At 42.6% G+C, this 15861-nt stretch overlaps 1 protein-coding gene across 1 annotated transcript; it reads left to right on the forward strand.

Annotated features, from left to right (window-relative positions):
• The first annotated feature begins 1696 nt into the window (after window positions 1-1696).
• On the forward strand, window positions 1697-15282 carry LOC122553602 (prostaglandin E2 receptor EP2 subtype-like). Its single transcript, XM_043697649.2, has 2 exons — window positions 1697-2681; window positions 13070-15282. The coding sequence occupies exons 1-2, from the start codon at window positions 1899-1901 to the stop codon at window positions 13292-13294; spliced, it is 1008 nt and encodes a 335-aa protein (XP_043553584.1). The 5' UTR covers window positions 1697-1898; the 3' UTR covers window positions 13295-15282.
• Window positions 15283-15861: the final 579 nt, after the last annotated feature.

Raw genomic sequence — 15861 nt, forward strand, 5'->3', positions numbered from 1 at the left:
GAATGCAGTGGTGTTTGTCGAGGTTCGTCCCGAGCAGCGCCGTGACGCGGGACTCCGTGCTCTACGGTCTGTTCCCTGGGACGCACACCGAGACGAACATCAACTGTGCCTGGAGGATCATCAACTCAGTGAAGGACGCTCTCTGGGTGGTCCGAAACCTGTTGATCTTCCAGCTGAAGGAGTTGACCCCGACTGACTGTTGCAGACTGGCACATTCCAAGGTCCAGGACTACGTATTGAGGGACACGCTGAAGCTTGGGGTAGCTGCCGCCAAGGCGCGGTGGGGAAAGACCACTGTGTAAAGTCTGCCTGCCTAAAGAAGAACAGGGGGCCCGCGCAGTCATTTGGGCTCTGCTGATGCCTCAGCAATAAAATATACTCGTACAGACCTATAACTAGGAATGATTACTCTGTTTTCGGTATGCAAACAAATGGAATGTTTACATATGTATGGCATGTCCAATTGTACAGATCATCAAAGTATTTTATGAATAAAGTATATTTTTGAAATTAAAAAAATGTTGAGACTATAACTTCTTCAGCCCTTCTAATCTCAACCTGTAAGCCTGTTTCATTTTCACTCTGTGTTTAAGGGATTTGTTTGTTGGGACTGTTGTATATTTTTGGGATAGCATAATTAAGCATAAAAATCTTCTCCAAACTCGTTAACACATAATTAAGTCTACTTTGGATAGACTGACTCCTGTGGATATTCTGTTCTTTGTGTTTCATTCTGTAATTTAGTGAATAAATTTTTGTCTGTTTTAACCTGGTAGTCAACCCAGCTAACTTACTCCGGGTAATTTTAACTGGACACTTACCAAAGGAAATTGCAAAGTTACAGTCTCGGCTGCCTGCTTAGGAATGTTTTGAGTGATCTGGCCTAGTCCTTAATACAGTTTCAGACAAGCCAGTGATTAACACAAACAAAAACAGAAAAGGTTGGAAAAGCTCCGCTGGTCTGGCAGTATATTGTGGAGAGTTGTCATTTCGGGTTCAGTGACTCTCCCTCAGAACGTCAGAAGTGATTAAAACTGTTTTCTATTTGCTTTTACTTTCTTAAAATTCGTTATAGGTCTTTTGCCACTTGACTTAATGACTCAATCTATTGTGAAATCTGGTTAAATGTGACCTATAAGCAATGATGAAAGTCACACATTAACATTCATTAGTTACAATCGATAAATTGTTGTTTCTGTTGAATTTCTCTAGGTTTTCCCATCAGACAATACGCACGGCATGTATAATGCACATGGAAATACTTCTCAAGGTGCATTAATCATCTTCTAGGTATGTGTGACTTTGCTCTTTCACGGTTTGGTGCCAAATAAAAAACAGAACAGAGGCTATGTTTTCTTCAGAAAGCGGTTACTACTCACATCCTGTTCCCACCCACACATCCAGTAGCTCGTCCAGCAGCAAGATTGAACTTGCGAGTTCCCCAGCCCTCTCTCAGACTTGGCTCCGTGGAGACTTGGGGGGGCGGGAGGTGCTAATTGGACAGGAGTGTGCTGGTCTGGATGTGGGGTGAAGGGGTGGGAGGGGACGTGGAATGCAATCGTGAGGAGGGAGGGACAGAGAGAGAAACCCCAGTGTTGTAAGGGTAACTGAGGTTTTTATTCTTGAGTGGGAGAGGATTGGGCTTTCATTGGGGGAGGAGGGGGGGGGGGGGATACTAGCCTTACGTCAGCCCGGACCAAAGGGGAGGGAAGGAAGTGTGGGAACCCCACATGGGGCTCTTTCCCTCAGGTCGGAAGGAGTGGAACTCTGTTTGTCCCTGAGTTTAAGGTGGGTAGGAAATCTGTTGGAGAGTGTCCCGCCGATTGAGGAGAGGGAGGGAGAGAGAGAGAGAGAGAGTTGCCCATCTCCCATCTCCCTTGCTGGAGGACAGCCCCGCTATGTGCAATGATAGCTACTGGAACTCTACGACAGTGTGCCCCGGCGCCGGACCGGCTGTCAGCGCCATCATGTTCGTCACCGGCGTCCTGGGCAATGTGTTGGCGCTGGTGGTGCTGGCTCTGCACAAGAGGGGCAGCCGCAGCCGGGTGTCCCTGTTCCACATCCTGGTGAGCAGCCTGATCGTCACCGACCTGATGGGGAACCTGCTCATCAGCCCCGTGGTGCTGGCCGCCTATGCCAGCGGCTTCTCGCTCATGCACCTCCGGCTCTGCGACTACTGCGCCTTCGCCATGGCTTTCTTCGGGCTCAGCTCCATGTTGATCCTGTTCGCCATGGCCCTGGAGCGCTACCTGTCCATTGGCTGCCCTTACTTCTACTCGCGGCACGCCAACCGGCGCACCGGCCTGGTCACCATCCCGCTCATCTACGGCTTCTGCATCGTGTTCTGCTCGCTGCCGCTCTTCCACACCGGCCCGTACGCCCAGTACTACCCGGGGACCTGGTGCTTCATCATGATGCACACCAAATGCCAGCCGGCCAAGGTGCGCCTCTACTCCCTGTCCTACGCCATCCTCATGAAGGTGCTGATCATTTCCATCTTACTGTGCAACGTCTCGGTTATTATCAACCTCTGCCGCATGTACCAGAGGCAGAGGTCACGGAGATGCTCCAGGCAGTCCAGCGCCAGGAGAGATCACAGTGCTCAAGCCGAGGAAGTGGACCACCTCATTCTTTTAGCCATCATGACGATTACTTTCGTGATCTGCTCTGTGCCCCTCACGGTGAGTCTCAGTCTGGCCCCTGGTGTCACTGAGCAGCTGCACATTGGGGGTTTTTCTTTGGGGAGGGGAGAAGTTGAACAATCCAGAGGTCATGATTTACGTTGATGCCAATGACCTCGGTAAAAAGAGGGATGAGGGGTCCTGAAAGCAGAGCTTAGGCAGCATCTCTCTCACACTCCCGCCCTGGGCTGTTGGCGTGCGCCTTCCTGAGAGGGCCTTGATGGGAACAAGCGCGCCAACGAGTTTCAGTCTTACTTGTTTATTAAATTGGATGTGAGAAAGTAACAGGGCGAGCAAAAGGGACGCGCACCCTTACCGAGTATCCAGAGGGCTTTCGTAACCAACAAAAAGCGCATTTCCTCAAAGGAACAAAATAATTTTACTGAGGAACGGTATAATCGAGCTCACCAAGCCCCTTCTTAGAGTTTCTGACCAGCTTGTGATAGCAACTTATTTACCATCCATGGAAACTTAAGAGTCTTTGGAAATGAATGGATGGAGAAAAGTTTGGAAAGCACGGACAACTATTTAAGGCGTTGAAGAAACTGAAATCTAATCACAATGTCTATGGCAGAGAATATCAATAGAAAATTTTCAACAGACTAGTATGTTTTATCCTTACAAGATAATAGTTATTTTACAATTTGGGCAACAGTAGAATTTTCATGGAGCAGAAACCTTAATTTTTTTCAACTTGACATTCCATTTAATTCTCAAAATTAGTAATATTTTGTTTTCATTTTGTATTTGATTTGTTTGAGTTAATATTATGTGAAATCAATTTAATGATTATGAATCCACAAAGGTGAGAACTATTTGGAAAGCACGTAGTTCTATGGCAAGTGAGGTGCCAACAGGCAAAATAGAAATGTGTTCCACCTCAGGAGTAACTGGCAGGTAGCACCAGAGTCTTATGAGTCTGTCTGGCTTTCCACTTTGGTTATTGTTGAGGGTGGTGGTTCCTCAGAAATGTAGAATCTGGAAAGTTTGTGGCACCACAAGGATTAATTATACATGTGGCCTTGGGGGAAGGGTTGTGGATGAGAGTTAAAAGGCAATAGTGGTAGGATATGTAATTGTTCGGGGAATGCAGAATGCATTTTTGCAGCCTTAGACCTGATTACAGGATAGCACATTGCAGCCTCAGTGCCTGCTACAAGGATGTCACTGAGCAGCTGCAGGGTGTTTTTTTGGGAGAAGTTGTACAATCCAGAGGTCATGGTTTACATTGATACCAATAACATAGATAAAAAGAGGGATGAGGTCCTGATAGCAGAGTTTAGGCAGCAAGGAAAGGCGGATGTAAATAAGGACCTTTAAGACAGTAACCTCAAGATTACTCTCACCACCACATGCTAGTGAGCATAGAAATAATAATTTTGAGCAAATTACCATGTGCCTGGCGAGGAAGAAAGGCTTTAGATTTCTGGGGTATTAGGTTCACATCTGGGACAGGTCAATCCTGCACAAGGAGGACAGTCACAGCTTAGCAAGATTGGGACTAATATCTGCACAGGGGGATTTGCTTGTGTTCTTAGAAAACGTTTAAACCAACTTATAAGGGGAAATTGAAAATTGAAATGGAATTCAGATAGTGCAAAACTAAGCTGGGCAATGAGATTAGAAAAATAACAAGCAAAAGTAGAACCAGAAACAAAGGCCAACATCAAAAAGAGTAAATGACAGAATGTGGAGGGAGTGCAGCACGGATTTATTGGATTGATTCCTGGGATGGCAGGACTGAAGTATGAAGAGAGATTGGATCAGTTAAGATTATATTCACTGGAATGTCGAAGAATGAGGAGGGATGTCATAGAAACTTTTAAAATTCTAACAGGACGAGACAGAAAGAATGTTTCAAATGGCCAGGGAGTCCAGAAACATGGGGCACAGTCTAAGTAGATGAGCTTGGCTATTTAGCACTGAGATGAGGAGAAATTTCTTCACCCAGAGAATGATGAACCTATAGAATTCTCTGTCACAGAAATCAGTTGAGGCCAAACATTGAATGTTTTCAAGAAGGAGTTAGATATAGTTCTTAGGGTTAAAAGGATCAGAGGATATGGGGAGAAAGCTGGAACTGGGAATTGATATGGATGATCAGCCATTATTAGATTGAATGGTGGAGCAGATTCAAAGGACCAAATGGCTTACTCTTCCTATTTTCTGTTTCTAATGTTGCAAAGACAGAATTAAGGAAACCATTTGAATACATACAACATTTACAACAAGTTAGGTGACTCAATAGCACAAATAAAAATGAACAGGTGTGATCTAGTTGCCTTTGTGGCAATCTGGCTGATGGGCAATAAAAGTTGGAGTCTCTATACTTAAGGATATTCAACATTTAGAAAGGACAGACCAAAAGGAAAAGGAAATCGGATACAGTACATTTGTGAGAGAGGACGTTCAGTTGGTAGGATAGAACTCACAGTTTGTTTGGGTGGTTCTGAGAAACAGCAAGGGGCAGAAAACATTGGTAAGAGGTGTTTATAGACCAGAGAATACTAGTCTTAATGTGGCACACAGAATAAACATGGTATAAGCTAGGAGGTTAGAGGTGCATGTAACGTGGGTACTGAAATAGTCATGGGTAAATTCAGTCTAAATACCAACATTTAATGAGCAACATTTATATTGAGGATTGGAAGATCAATTTTTGAAATTTGTACATGGTAGTTTTCAAGAGCAGTGTGTTGAGCAGACAACAAGCTGACAGGATACTTTACATCTTATACTATACAATGATAAAGGACTAATTAATAATGCTATTAGAATTCTTGAGAAGATTTGTAGCTCAAGTTGTGGATGAAGTAATGGATTCGTTTACAGTGTGTTTTCCTGCAGACATTTTGTTGCCTCACTAAGTGACATCATCAGTGCACCTTTGATATGGTGTTGGTGCTCTGTCCTGCCTGATATTTATATGTAGCTGTTTGTTAATACTCTAGGTTCTGGAACTGAATGGTTTGCATCCTGGTCCAGTTCAATGTGTCTGTTGTTTGAGTTCCAGTTGGAGTGCCAAGCTTCAAGGAATTCTCTGGCATGTCTCTGTTCACCTCTGCTGGGATGGTGATATTGTCCCAGTTGAATTTGTATGCTTTGTTGTTTGTGTGGTTGGAAATGAGAGTGAACTGGTCATGTTTGTGCACTCATATGATGAGTTTTCTTCCTGTTTGTCCTATGTGGTGTTTTTCACAGTCTTTGCAGGGTATCTTGTAGATGAAGTACATCCTATTGGATGTGGGCGTTGGGTCTTTAACCTTTGTGAGGAGCTGGAGGAAGGTGTTAACTGGTTTTTGGGCCACTAAGATTCCCAAGGGTCTGAGTAGTTGGGTGGTTATCTCTGATATGTCTTTGATGTATGATATGGTTGCTATTGTGTCTGGTCTTGTAGTCTTGTCTTCTTTGGGTTTGTCCTGTAAGTATCGGAGGATAGTACTCTTGGGGTACCCGTTTCCTTTAAATCCTTTGAATAGGTGTTCCTGTTCTGCCTTCTAGAGTTCTGGGTTGCTGCAGTGTGCCCTTGTTTAAATAATGTCCTAATGCAGCTCCATTTTTAGGTGTTGGGGTGGTTGCTGTTATGGTTGCTGTCTGGTCAGTATGGGTGTTCTTCATGGACGCATTGGTCTGGAGTTCCCCAATAGGTGTGCGTTACACTAATACAGCCAGGAAGGCGAGTTTGCTGTTGTTTTTCTCTTCTATAGTGAGCGTTATTCCGATGAGGGTGTTATTGATGTGGTGGTGGGTTTCTTGCAGTTGTCTACGTTCAATGATGACAAAGGTGTCATCTACATACTGGAACCAGAGTTTGGGTTGGATGGTGGGGAAGGCTGTCTATTGTAAGCTTTGCATTACTGCTTCTGCTATCAGTCCTGATATCGGGGAACCCATTGGTGTGCCATTGATTTGTCTGTACACCTGTCCATTGAATTTGAGGCATAGGTATAGTAGTTTTAATATGCTGTTCTTGTTGATGCTGCTGGTGTCATCAGGTGTCCTAGTAACCGCTTTGTCCAATAATGTGGCAATGGTATCCTTGGCTAGGTCGATATCTTTTGATGTGAAGAGTGCTGTTACATCAAATTGTCTATTATTTTGAAAGCAATGTATTTCATTCTGTAACTAGGTCTTAAATTGAAGCAAAGGAAACTTTAATGTATGACAGGTTGTGTGGACTCTGGATAGGTGGATACGTTATAAGGTATGGCAGTAGATAAGTGATGGCTGGCACTTAAATAATCAATACATGGTTTACGTTCCTGTGTGTTTCCTCAATGCACAAAAACACACAGGAACAGTGAGATAGCTAATTTGTTTAAAGGTGAAATTGCCAAAAATTGCCTGAGGATTGGCATCATGTTAGAATTCAGCAAAGGAAGCAGATGAAAGCAATAAGGAATGGCAGAAGAGAATATTAATGTACACTAGCAAGATATATAAAAATGGACTGGAAAGGCTTCTCGGGAATGTGGAAAGGAAAAGCTTAGAAAAGACAAATGTAAGTCCATAATAGGCAGGAGATTATGATGAGAAATAGGAAAATGGCACCAAAACTAAATAAATAGTTAATGTGTGTACTTACAGAAGGAAATGTAAGAAATCTCCCAAAAATCATAGAGGTCCACGGGATTGTTGAGAATATAGAACTAAAATAAATTAATATTGTAAATAATTAGTAATGAGCAAATTAATGGAACTGAAAATTGATAAATTTCCAGGATCGACATTGCTGAGTGTTGAGACAGGCAACAGGGATAGTGGATGCACTGGTTGTCATCTTTCAAACTATTTCAGATTCCAGAACATTTGAAAAGTTGCAAATGTAACCTCATAATTTGAGAAAGGAGGGAGGGAGGGAGAAATCCAGGAACTACAGAGTTGTTAGCCTGGATGTCAGTAGTAGGGAAATACTTGCATCTATTATGAAGGTTGTGATAACTGGACCCTTCAAAAATAACGATCTGATTTGGCAAGTAAAAACATGGATTTTAGTAGGGGAAATCATGTTTGACAAACTTGGTAGTGCTACAATATTCAAGGAGAAAGTCAGGACTGCAGATGCTGGAGATCAGAGCTGAAAATGTGTTGCTGGAAAAGCGCAGCAGGTCAGGCAGCATCCAAGGAACAGGAGAGTCGACGTTTCGGGCATAAGCCCTTCTTCAGGAATGAGGAAAGTGTGTCCAGCAGGCTAAGATAAAAGGTAGGGAGGAGGGACTTGGGGGAGGGGCGTTGGAAATGCGATAGGTGGAGGGAGGTCAAGGTGAGGGTGATAGGCCGGAGTGGGGTAAGGGCGGAGAGGTCAGGAAGAAGATTACAGGTTAGGAAGGCGGTGCTGAGTTCGAGGGATTTGACTGAGACAAGGTGGGGGGAGGGGAAATGCCACCCCCCACCTTTTCCTCTGCTACATCGATGACTGTATCGGCGCTGCCTCGTGCTCCCGCGAGGAGGTCGAACAGTTCATCCACTTTACCAACACCTTCCACCCCGACCTCAAATTCACCTGGACCGTCTCAGACTCCTCCCTCCCCTTCCTAGACCTTTCCATTTCTATCTCGGGCGACCGAATCAACACGGACATTTACTATAAACCGACCGACTCCCACAGCTACCTAGACTACACGTCCTCCCACTCTGCCCCCTGTAAAAACGCCATCCCATATTCCCAATTCCTTCGACTCCGCCGCATCTGCTCCCAGGAGGACCAGTTCCAAAACCGTACAACCCAGATGGCCTCCTTCAAGGACCGCAATTTCCCCCCAGACGTGGTCGACGATGCCCTCCACCGCATCGCTTCCACTTCCCGCTCCTCCGCCCTTGAGCCCCGCCCCTTCAACCGCCACCAGGACAGAACCCCACTGGTCCTCACCTACCACCCCACCAACCTCCATGTACAGCGTATCATCCACAGTCATTTCCGCCACCTCCAAACGGACCCCACCACCAGGGATATATTTCCCTCCCCTCCCCTATCAGTGTTCTGAAACGACCACTCCCTCCGTAACTCTCTCGTCAGGTCCACACCCCCCCATCAACCCAACCTCCACTCCCGGCACCTTCCCTGCAACCTCAAGAAATGCAAAACTTGCGCCCACACCTCCCCCCTTACTTCCCTCCAAGGCCCCAAGGGATCCTTCCATAACCGCCACAAATTCACCTGCACCTCCACACACATCATCTATTGCATCCGCTGCACCCAATGTGGCCTCCTCTATATTGGGGAGACAGGCCGCCTACTTGCGGAACGTTTCAGAGAACACCTCTTGGACACCCGGACCAACCAACCCAACCACCCCGTGGCTCAACACTTCAACTCCCACTCCCACTCCACCAAGGACATGCAGGTCCTTGGACTCCTCCATCGCCAGACCATGGCAACACGACGGTTGGAGGAGGAGTGCCTCATCTTCCACCTGGAACCCTCCAACTACAAGGGATGAACTCAGATTTCTCCAGTTTCCTCATTTCCCCTCCCCCCACCTTGTCTCAGTCAAATCCCTCGAACTCAGCACCGCCTTCCTAATCTGCATTCTTCTTCCTGACCTCTCCACCCCCACCCCACTCTGGCCTATCACCCTCACCTTGACCTCCCTCCACCTATCGCATTTCCAACGCCCCTCCCCCAAGTCCCTCCTCCCTACCTTTTAGCTTAGCCTGCTGGACACACTTTCCTCATTCCTGAAGAAGGGCTTATGCCCAAAACGTCGATTCTCCTGTTCCTTGGATGCTGCCTGACCTGCTGCGCTTTTCCAGCAACACATTTTCAGTGCTACAATATTGCTAACTGTGTAGTTAAGGGAAGCCAGTGGTCTGATGTATTTCGATTTTCAAAAGGTTTTGAATAAGATGCCATACAGGAGTTTAGTAAACAAAATTAGAGCACTTAGATAGGAGGTTAATATACTAGTATGGATTGGGGATTGGTTAATGAAATGAAAGCAGACAACAGTAATAAATGGGTAAAATTTAAGGTTGCAAGGCTGCAACTAATGGAGTACTACAAGGATCAGTGCTTGAGCCCCAGCTGTTCACAACCTACAATAATCAGTGTTTTGATTAAGAGTGCAAATATAATATTTCCAAAACCAGATGGAATGTAAGCTCTGAGGAAGTTGCGAAGAGGCTCCAAAGGAATTTTGACAAGCAGAGTGAGTGGGCAAGAATATGGCAGATGGAATACAATGTAAATTATTATGAGGTTATCCACATTGATAGGCAGATCAGAAGTGCAGTGTACTTCTGAAATGGTGAGAGATTTAAAATGTTGATATCCAAACGATTTGTAGGTGCAGCAAGCAATTAGGAAGCCAAAAGGTATGTATATGTTTCTGAAGAGGATTTGAATACAGTGGTAAAGATTGATGAGGTTCCACATTATAGGCTAATTAGTAAATTTAGGTGACATGGGATTCAGGGTAGCTTGTCAACTGGATACATAATTGGCTTAAGGACAGGAGACAGCGTAGTGGTGGAGAGTTGCCCTTTGGACTGGAGACCTGTGAGCAGCAGTGTTCCACAGGGATTGGTTCTGGGTCCTCTTTTATTTGTCATTTGTATAAAATGACTTGGATGAGAATATTGAAGGCGTAATTAGTAAGTTTGTGGACGATACCAAAATTGGTGGCATTGTAAATAGTGAAGAAGGATTTCTAAGATTACGAAGGGATCTTGATCAAATGGGTCAATAGGCTGAAAAATGGCAGATGGCGTTCAATCTGGATAAGTGCAAGGCATTGCATTTTGGTGCAACAAATAAGGATAGGGCTTATACAATTAATGGTAGGGCCTTGTGTCGTGTTTTAGAATAGCAGGACCTAGGGGTTCGGGTCCAAGATTCTTTGAAGTTTGTGTCACGGTAGGCAAGGTAATTAAAAAGGCACTTAGCACACTTGCAGTCATTGCTCAGTTCTTTTGAGTATAGGAGTTGGAAAGTTATGTTGAAGTTGTACAGGACGTTGGTGAGGAATACATTTTCAAGTTGTGGTCGCTCAATTATAGGAATATTATTAAGCTAGAGAGGGTTCAGAAGAATTTTACCAGGATGTTGCTGGGTATGGAAGGTTTGAGTTATAAAGAAAGGCTGGATAGGCTGGGACTTTTTTCAGTGGAGCACAGGAGTTTGAGACGTGACCTTAGAGTGGTTTATAGAATCATGAGGGGTATAATTAGGGTTAATGGTAGGTGTCTTTTCCCTAGGATAGGGAATTTCAAGATTAGGGGACATATTTTTAATGTGAGAGGAGAGAGATTTAAAAAATTCATGAGGGGCAAATCTTTTACACAGAGGGTGGTTCTCGTGTGGAATGAACTTTCAGAGGGAAGTGGTGAATGTGTGCACAGTTACAATGTTTAAAAGACACTTAGCTATGTACATGAATAGGAAAGATTTGGAGGGATATGGGCCAGAAGCAGGCAGGTGGGACTAGTTTAGTTTGGCAATATGTTCTGCATGGACTGGTTGGACTAAGGGGTCTGTTTCCCTGCTGTATGGCTCTATGTCATACTTCATTGTAATGAAATTAGGTGAGACTGAAATATTGTATGCCATTTTGGTCTCTTTACCTAAGAAAGGTTATGCTTGCCATAGCGTGAGTGTAGTGGAGGTTCACCAAACCAATCATGGGATGGCAGGACTTCTCTATGAGGAAAGATAGAGAAGACTTGGCTTGTATGTACTAGAATTTAGGGGAATTAATGGATGAACTTACAGAATGGCTAAGGAGGGTCAATACAAAAAGAATGTTTCCCTGGCAAGGAGACTAGAATCATGTGAAACAGTCTTAGAATAAGCGGCAGATCATTTAAGACAGAGATGAGGAGGAATTTCTTCACTCAGTGACTGGTGAATATTTAGACTTCTGTAGCCCAGAGGGATGTGCAAGCTCAATGCTTGTATATGCTCAAGGCAGAGATTGATAGATTTCTAGATACTAATGCTTTAAGAGATAGGGCGACAGTGTGGCAAAAAACATAATGATAGATGATCGGCAATGACAGGTATTTCACTCTTTCCTTTAAGTAGGATAAAAGTTAGGACAGGGCTTTGTTCCTTGATATATGTGAAGGGAGTTTGGTCAGATCCATAACCGTTTCTAACATTAAAAGATAATTGGGTGCTTTAATTGATGGTGGGTTACTAAAATAAAGATGGAAAGTGCTGTATTTTGAATAATAAGAAAGAGAGTTAGGTTCTGCCTAGAGAGGGAGCACATGGTGTCCACCAGTAGCCTTGAAGCTTTCAGAGAGAGGTGGGCACCACTGTGACTGGGGCCCATTATCTCTCCTCTGATAGAGTATTAATTTAGAGCTTCCCTTGATTACTCCCTTTTTTTAAAAAAAAACTTTTTTGAGCTGTACCAGTATCCTTGAAGCCTTTAAGGATAGGGAGGTACATCAGTGGGTGGTTTGCATTATTTTCCCCTCTAACACCACAATGATTTAGTCCCTCCACTTGTTAATCCTCTTTTTGGATTTTGTTTGTCATACTGCTCCTGGTGGGCAGTGTTTGTTGGGTGACTAGTTAATTTGATTGTGGGTTTATTCACACACAAAAAAATGGGGTTTTTCCCCAAGTGGAGTGTTAGCTTCTGAGCAGGGAAAGGTTTCAGAAAGCAACAATGGAAACTGGTATTTGTGGTAATTGATAGATCTGCATAAAACACTTGCAAATCTCTGAAACTCTGTATAATCCAGCGTATGGATAAATCCACAATCTCGTAAGTCCAATGTGTGATCTTCAGATTCTACCATATGTGGGTCAAGTGCTTGCTTGAAAGATTTGGTAAATAAGTTATTGGAGTTATGTGTGCTCTTTCTGATGCCTTGATATCACACCTGTGTATTCTCAACCAAATTTTATGATAAGATCAGTTCCTCCTTCAATGAGCCTTTTCCATTTTGATCAGTCACAATCCATTGACTACCATGAGTTGGTGTGGGTTTTTGACCTCTTCAGGGATGCTTTGAAGATATCATTAAAGCATGTCCACTGTTCCCATGGGAGCCTGCTGCTGCAACCAAATTGCAAGTAGATCAATCACTTTACAAATGACTCTGTTTTCTTGTGAAAAGAGAAGGGAGAGGGTTTAATAGAGCTCTTTAAAAATGATGGGAAAGAAAAATAACTGGAGATCATCAATATAAGATAGTCACTGAGAATTCATGTACGAATTTCAGAAGTAACGTCTACCCAACAAGTGATAAGAGTGTGACATTCACTAACCCTGGGAATAGTTGAGGTGAATGGTATTGGTAAATTATGGGTGATCATATGAGGAAGAAGGAATTTAACTAAATGACGACAGATAAAAAAAACCTCCAGAAGAGGCCTGATTCTGCAATGTATACTTTGTGTAATTCCATGTTTCATTTCTTTGTATTTATTCTAGGTTCGTACATACATTGGGGCAATTTCTCAGCAGAGGAACAATGAAGCTGACCTTACAGCACTCCGATGCTTGTCATTTAATTCAATAATTGATCCCTGGGTTTTTATTATTCTCAATACATCTATCGTTAAAAAGACGTTGTCCAAGATATTGTACTGTAAAGTCACATCTAAAGGACACAAAGCGCAGACTACAGTTTTCATAAGGAATGAAACATTTGAGTAAGAGTCATTTTGGAATAGACAGTTCTGATGCTTTACCCATATTGAAGGTGATGTTTTCAGAATCAAGTGGTCATCAATCAACCTGTTCGAAAGAAAGATGAACAATCAGCATGTGACAACCTGTACTGAAGATTTGGTCCTTACAGCCATACAGTCACTGACTGCCAAACTTCATAGGTCTGAAATAAAAGCAGAAAGCGCTGGAGAAAATCAGGTCTGGCATCAACTGTGCAGAAAGAAATATAGTTAATGTTTCAAGTCCAATATGACCTGATGCCATATTTATGCCTTGTTGATTTTTTTTATCTATTTGGGAAAAGTTCATACTTTTAATTTCAGAATAGAATAGTAGATAACTTTAAATTATTTTTCTACATGAACACGTAGAATTTTTCAGTCTTTTAAAAATATATTTAATGTTCCTGGTACCATTCAGGGTATTTGATGTATCCTTGCTATCTAATTTGTTCCCACAGTTAAATGTGTATTTTGCTAGGTCTATTGTATAAGGATACTCAAGCTAAAATCTGCAACATGTGCCAAACTTTATGAACAAAGTAAATATAGTTATTTATTCTGTATTTTTAAAGTAAGACTAACTACTTAAGACTGACTATTACCAAGCTGACGTTTGAGTCTGGAGAACAGAATGGGATGCACTGTCATTCATAGTTGACGAATCGATGTCTGTCTCATTGTGCAGAAATAGATTCACAAAAACATGCACTTGGATTCATCAGTTTAGTGTTCTAGAATGCAGCCATTAGAGTCATAGAGATGTACAGCATGGAACAGACCCTTTGGTCCAACTCGTTCATGCCGACCAGATATCCTAACCTAATCTAGTCCTATTTGCCAGCATTTGGCCCATATCCCTCTAAACCTTTCCTATTCATATACCCATCCAGATGCCTTTTAAATGCTGTAATTGTACCAGCCTCCACCACTTCCTCTGGCAGCTCATTCCATACATGCACCACCCTCTGAAAAAGTTCCCCTTAGGTCCCTTTTATTTCTTTCCCTCACATCCTAAATCTATGCCCTCTAGCTCTGGACTCCCCCACCCCAAGGAAAATAACTTGTCTCCTCATGAGTTTGGTATGCTTTCCTTTATTGTTCAGAGCATTGATTGTAGGAGTTGCAAAGTCATATTGTGGCTGTGCAGGACATTGGTTAGGCCACTTTTGGAATATTGCGTGCAATTCTAGTCTCCTTCCTATCGGAAGGATGTTGTGAAACTTGAAAGGGTTCACAAAAGTTTTGCAAGGACATTGCCAGGGTTGGAGGATTTGAGCTATAGGGAGATGCTAAATAAGCTGGGGCTGTTTTCCCTGGAGCGTCAGAGTGTCAGGGGTGACCATTACGCTAATCAGATGAGCTTAAAAAAAAGACATGCTAAAAGTAACTTTATACAGATTCCTTCTTTTATTGTATAATTAAAACATATTTCACTCAGTCAAAATTTGACTTACATTGTGTACTTTTTTAAAATTAAGTTGTTGACTTTGACTTTTTTTGTGTTACAAATGTTCATTTGGATAAGATATTTGCATGTTTGCTTTTGAATCCAAAGTTTTGTAGACTTGATTTAGAATATTATATGTGCAGTTTAATATGGTAATTTCAAAACTGCAGATATTTTAAATGAATTTCAATTAGAGATGACATAGTTTTGCATATTAATTATAAATCATAGATCAAATTTATGGATCAGTCAATTCTGGAAGCAGTCTGTTTCTGAAACCAGCTGATGGAATATATGGACATCATAAACTGTTTCAAATATACAGTAGACATTGACTAAAGTTATTGAAAATTGGACATTTGCAATTGTACATCAAATTAGGCATTCAAGTATGGATGATACAGGTCTATCAACTTACACTTGAAATTTTATTAATGCTGTATATTTCTATTTTTGGTTATACACTTTAATAGAACCTCTCTGATGTGTTGCAAACAAATTTTCTAATAAACATGCAGGGAGGCTTTAGGTTTTTTCTCTTTTTTTCATTCTTTCATAGGATGTGGGCTTCACTGGTTAGGCTGGCATTGATTGCCTATCTCCAGTTGCACTTGAGAAGGTCTTAGTGAGCTGTCTTCCTGAACTGCTGCAGTCCTTCGGTCGCATGAAGCGATGTTGGAGGATTGAAGGGAGAGATAAGGAAGTGTCCAGCCATGATGCTCTGGCCAACATAGCATGGGGAAGTCTTGATGAGTAATTTATCTTTGCCTTCACACCAACTACATATGATGTCACAAATTAATGCAGCGTTGAAAATGTCAACTGTTGCAATAAAAGTTTCTTGGACACTCCTTATACAAAAATAAACTTTGAGAGAATTCCCTTGGGTCATGGGAAATTTTCTAAGCCAGTAAAGTCATAGAAGTCTCTAGAAAAGGCCCAAAATTGTGGAATTTTATAAAGACCAACATGAGATCTTCTGACATTTGGTGGGATGCCAAACTATTCCAATGTTTTTCTAACATACACTTGCACATCTCTCTCTTTAATTATTTGCTTTGCTTAACATGTCTGGAACCTGCTACTGGTTTTATTCTTCCTCT

This window comes from Chiloscyllium plagiosum, unplaced genomic scaffold (assembly GCF_037043375.1).
Source record: "Chiloscyllium plagiosum isolate Xiang-an unplaced genomic scaffold, Cpla_swu_hap1 HiC_scaffold_8, whole genome shotgun sequence".
In the NCBI taxonomy this organism is placed as follows: Eukaryota; Metazoa; Chordata; class Chondrichthyes; order Orectolobiformes; family Hemiscylliidae; genus Chiloscyllium; species Chiloscyllium plagiosum.

Excerpts from the sequence above, each read along its gene's own strand:
- LOC122553602 (XM_043697649.2), top strand. The coding sequence starts at position 1,899 with ATGTGCAATGATAGCTACTGGAACTCTACGACAGTGTGCCCCGGCGCC. Across the intron at positions 2,682-13,069 it reads TCTGCTCTGTGCCCCTCACG|GTTCGTACATACATTGGGGC; the intron begins GTGAGTCTCAGT and ends TATTTATTCTAG.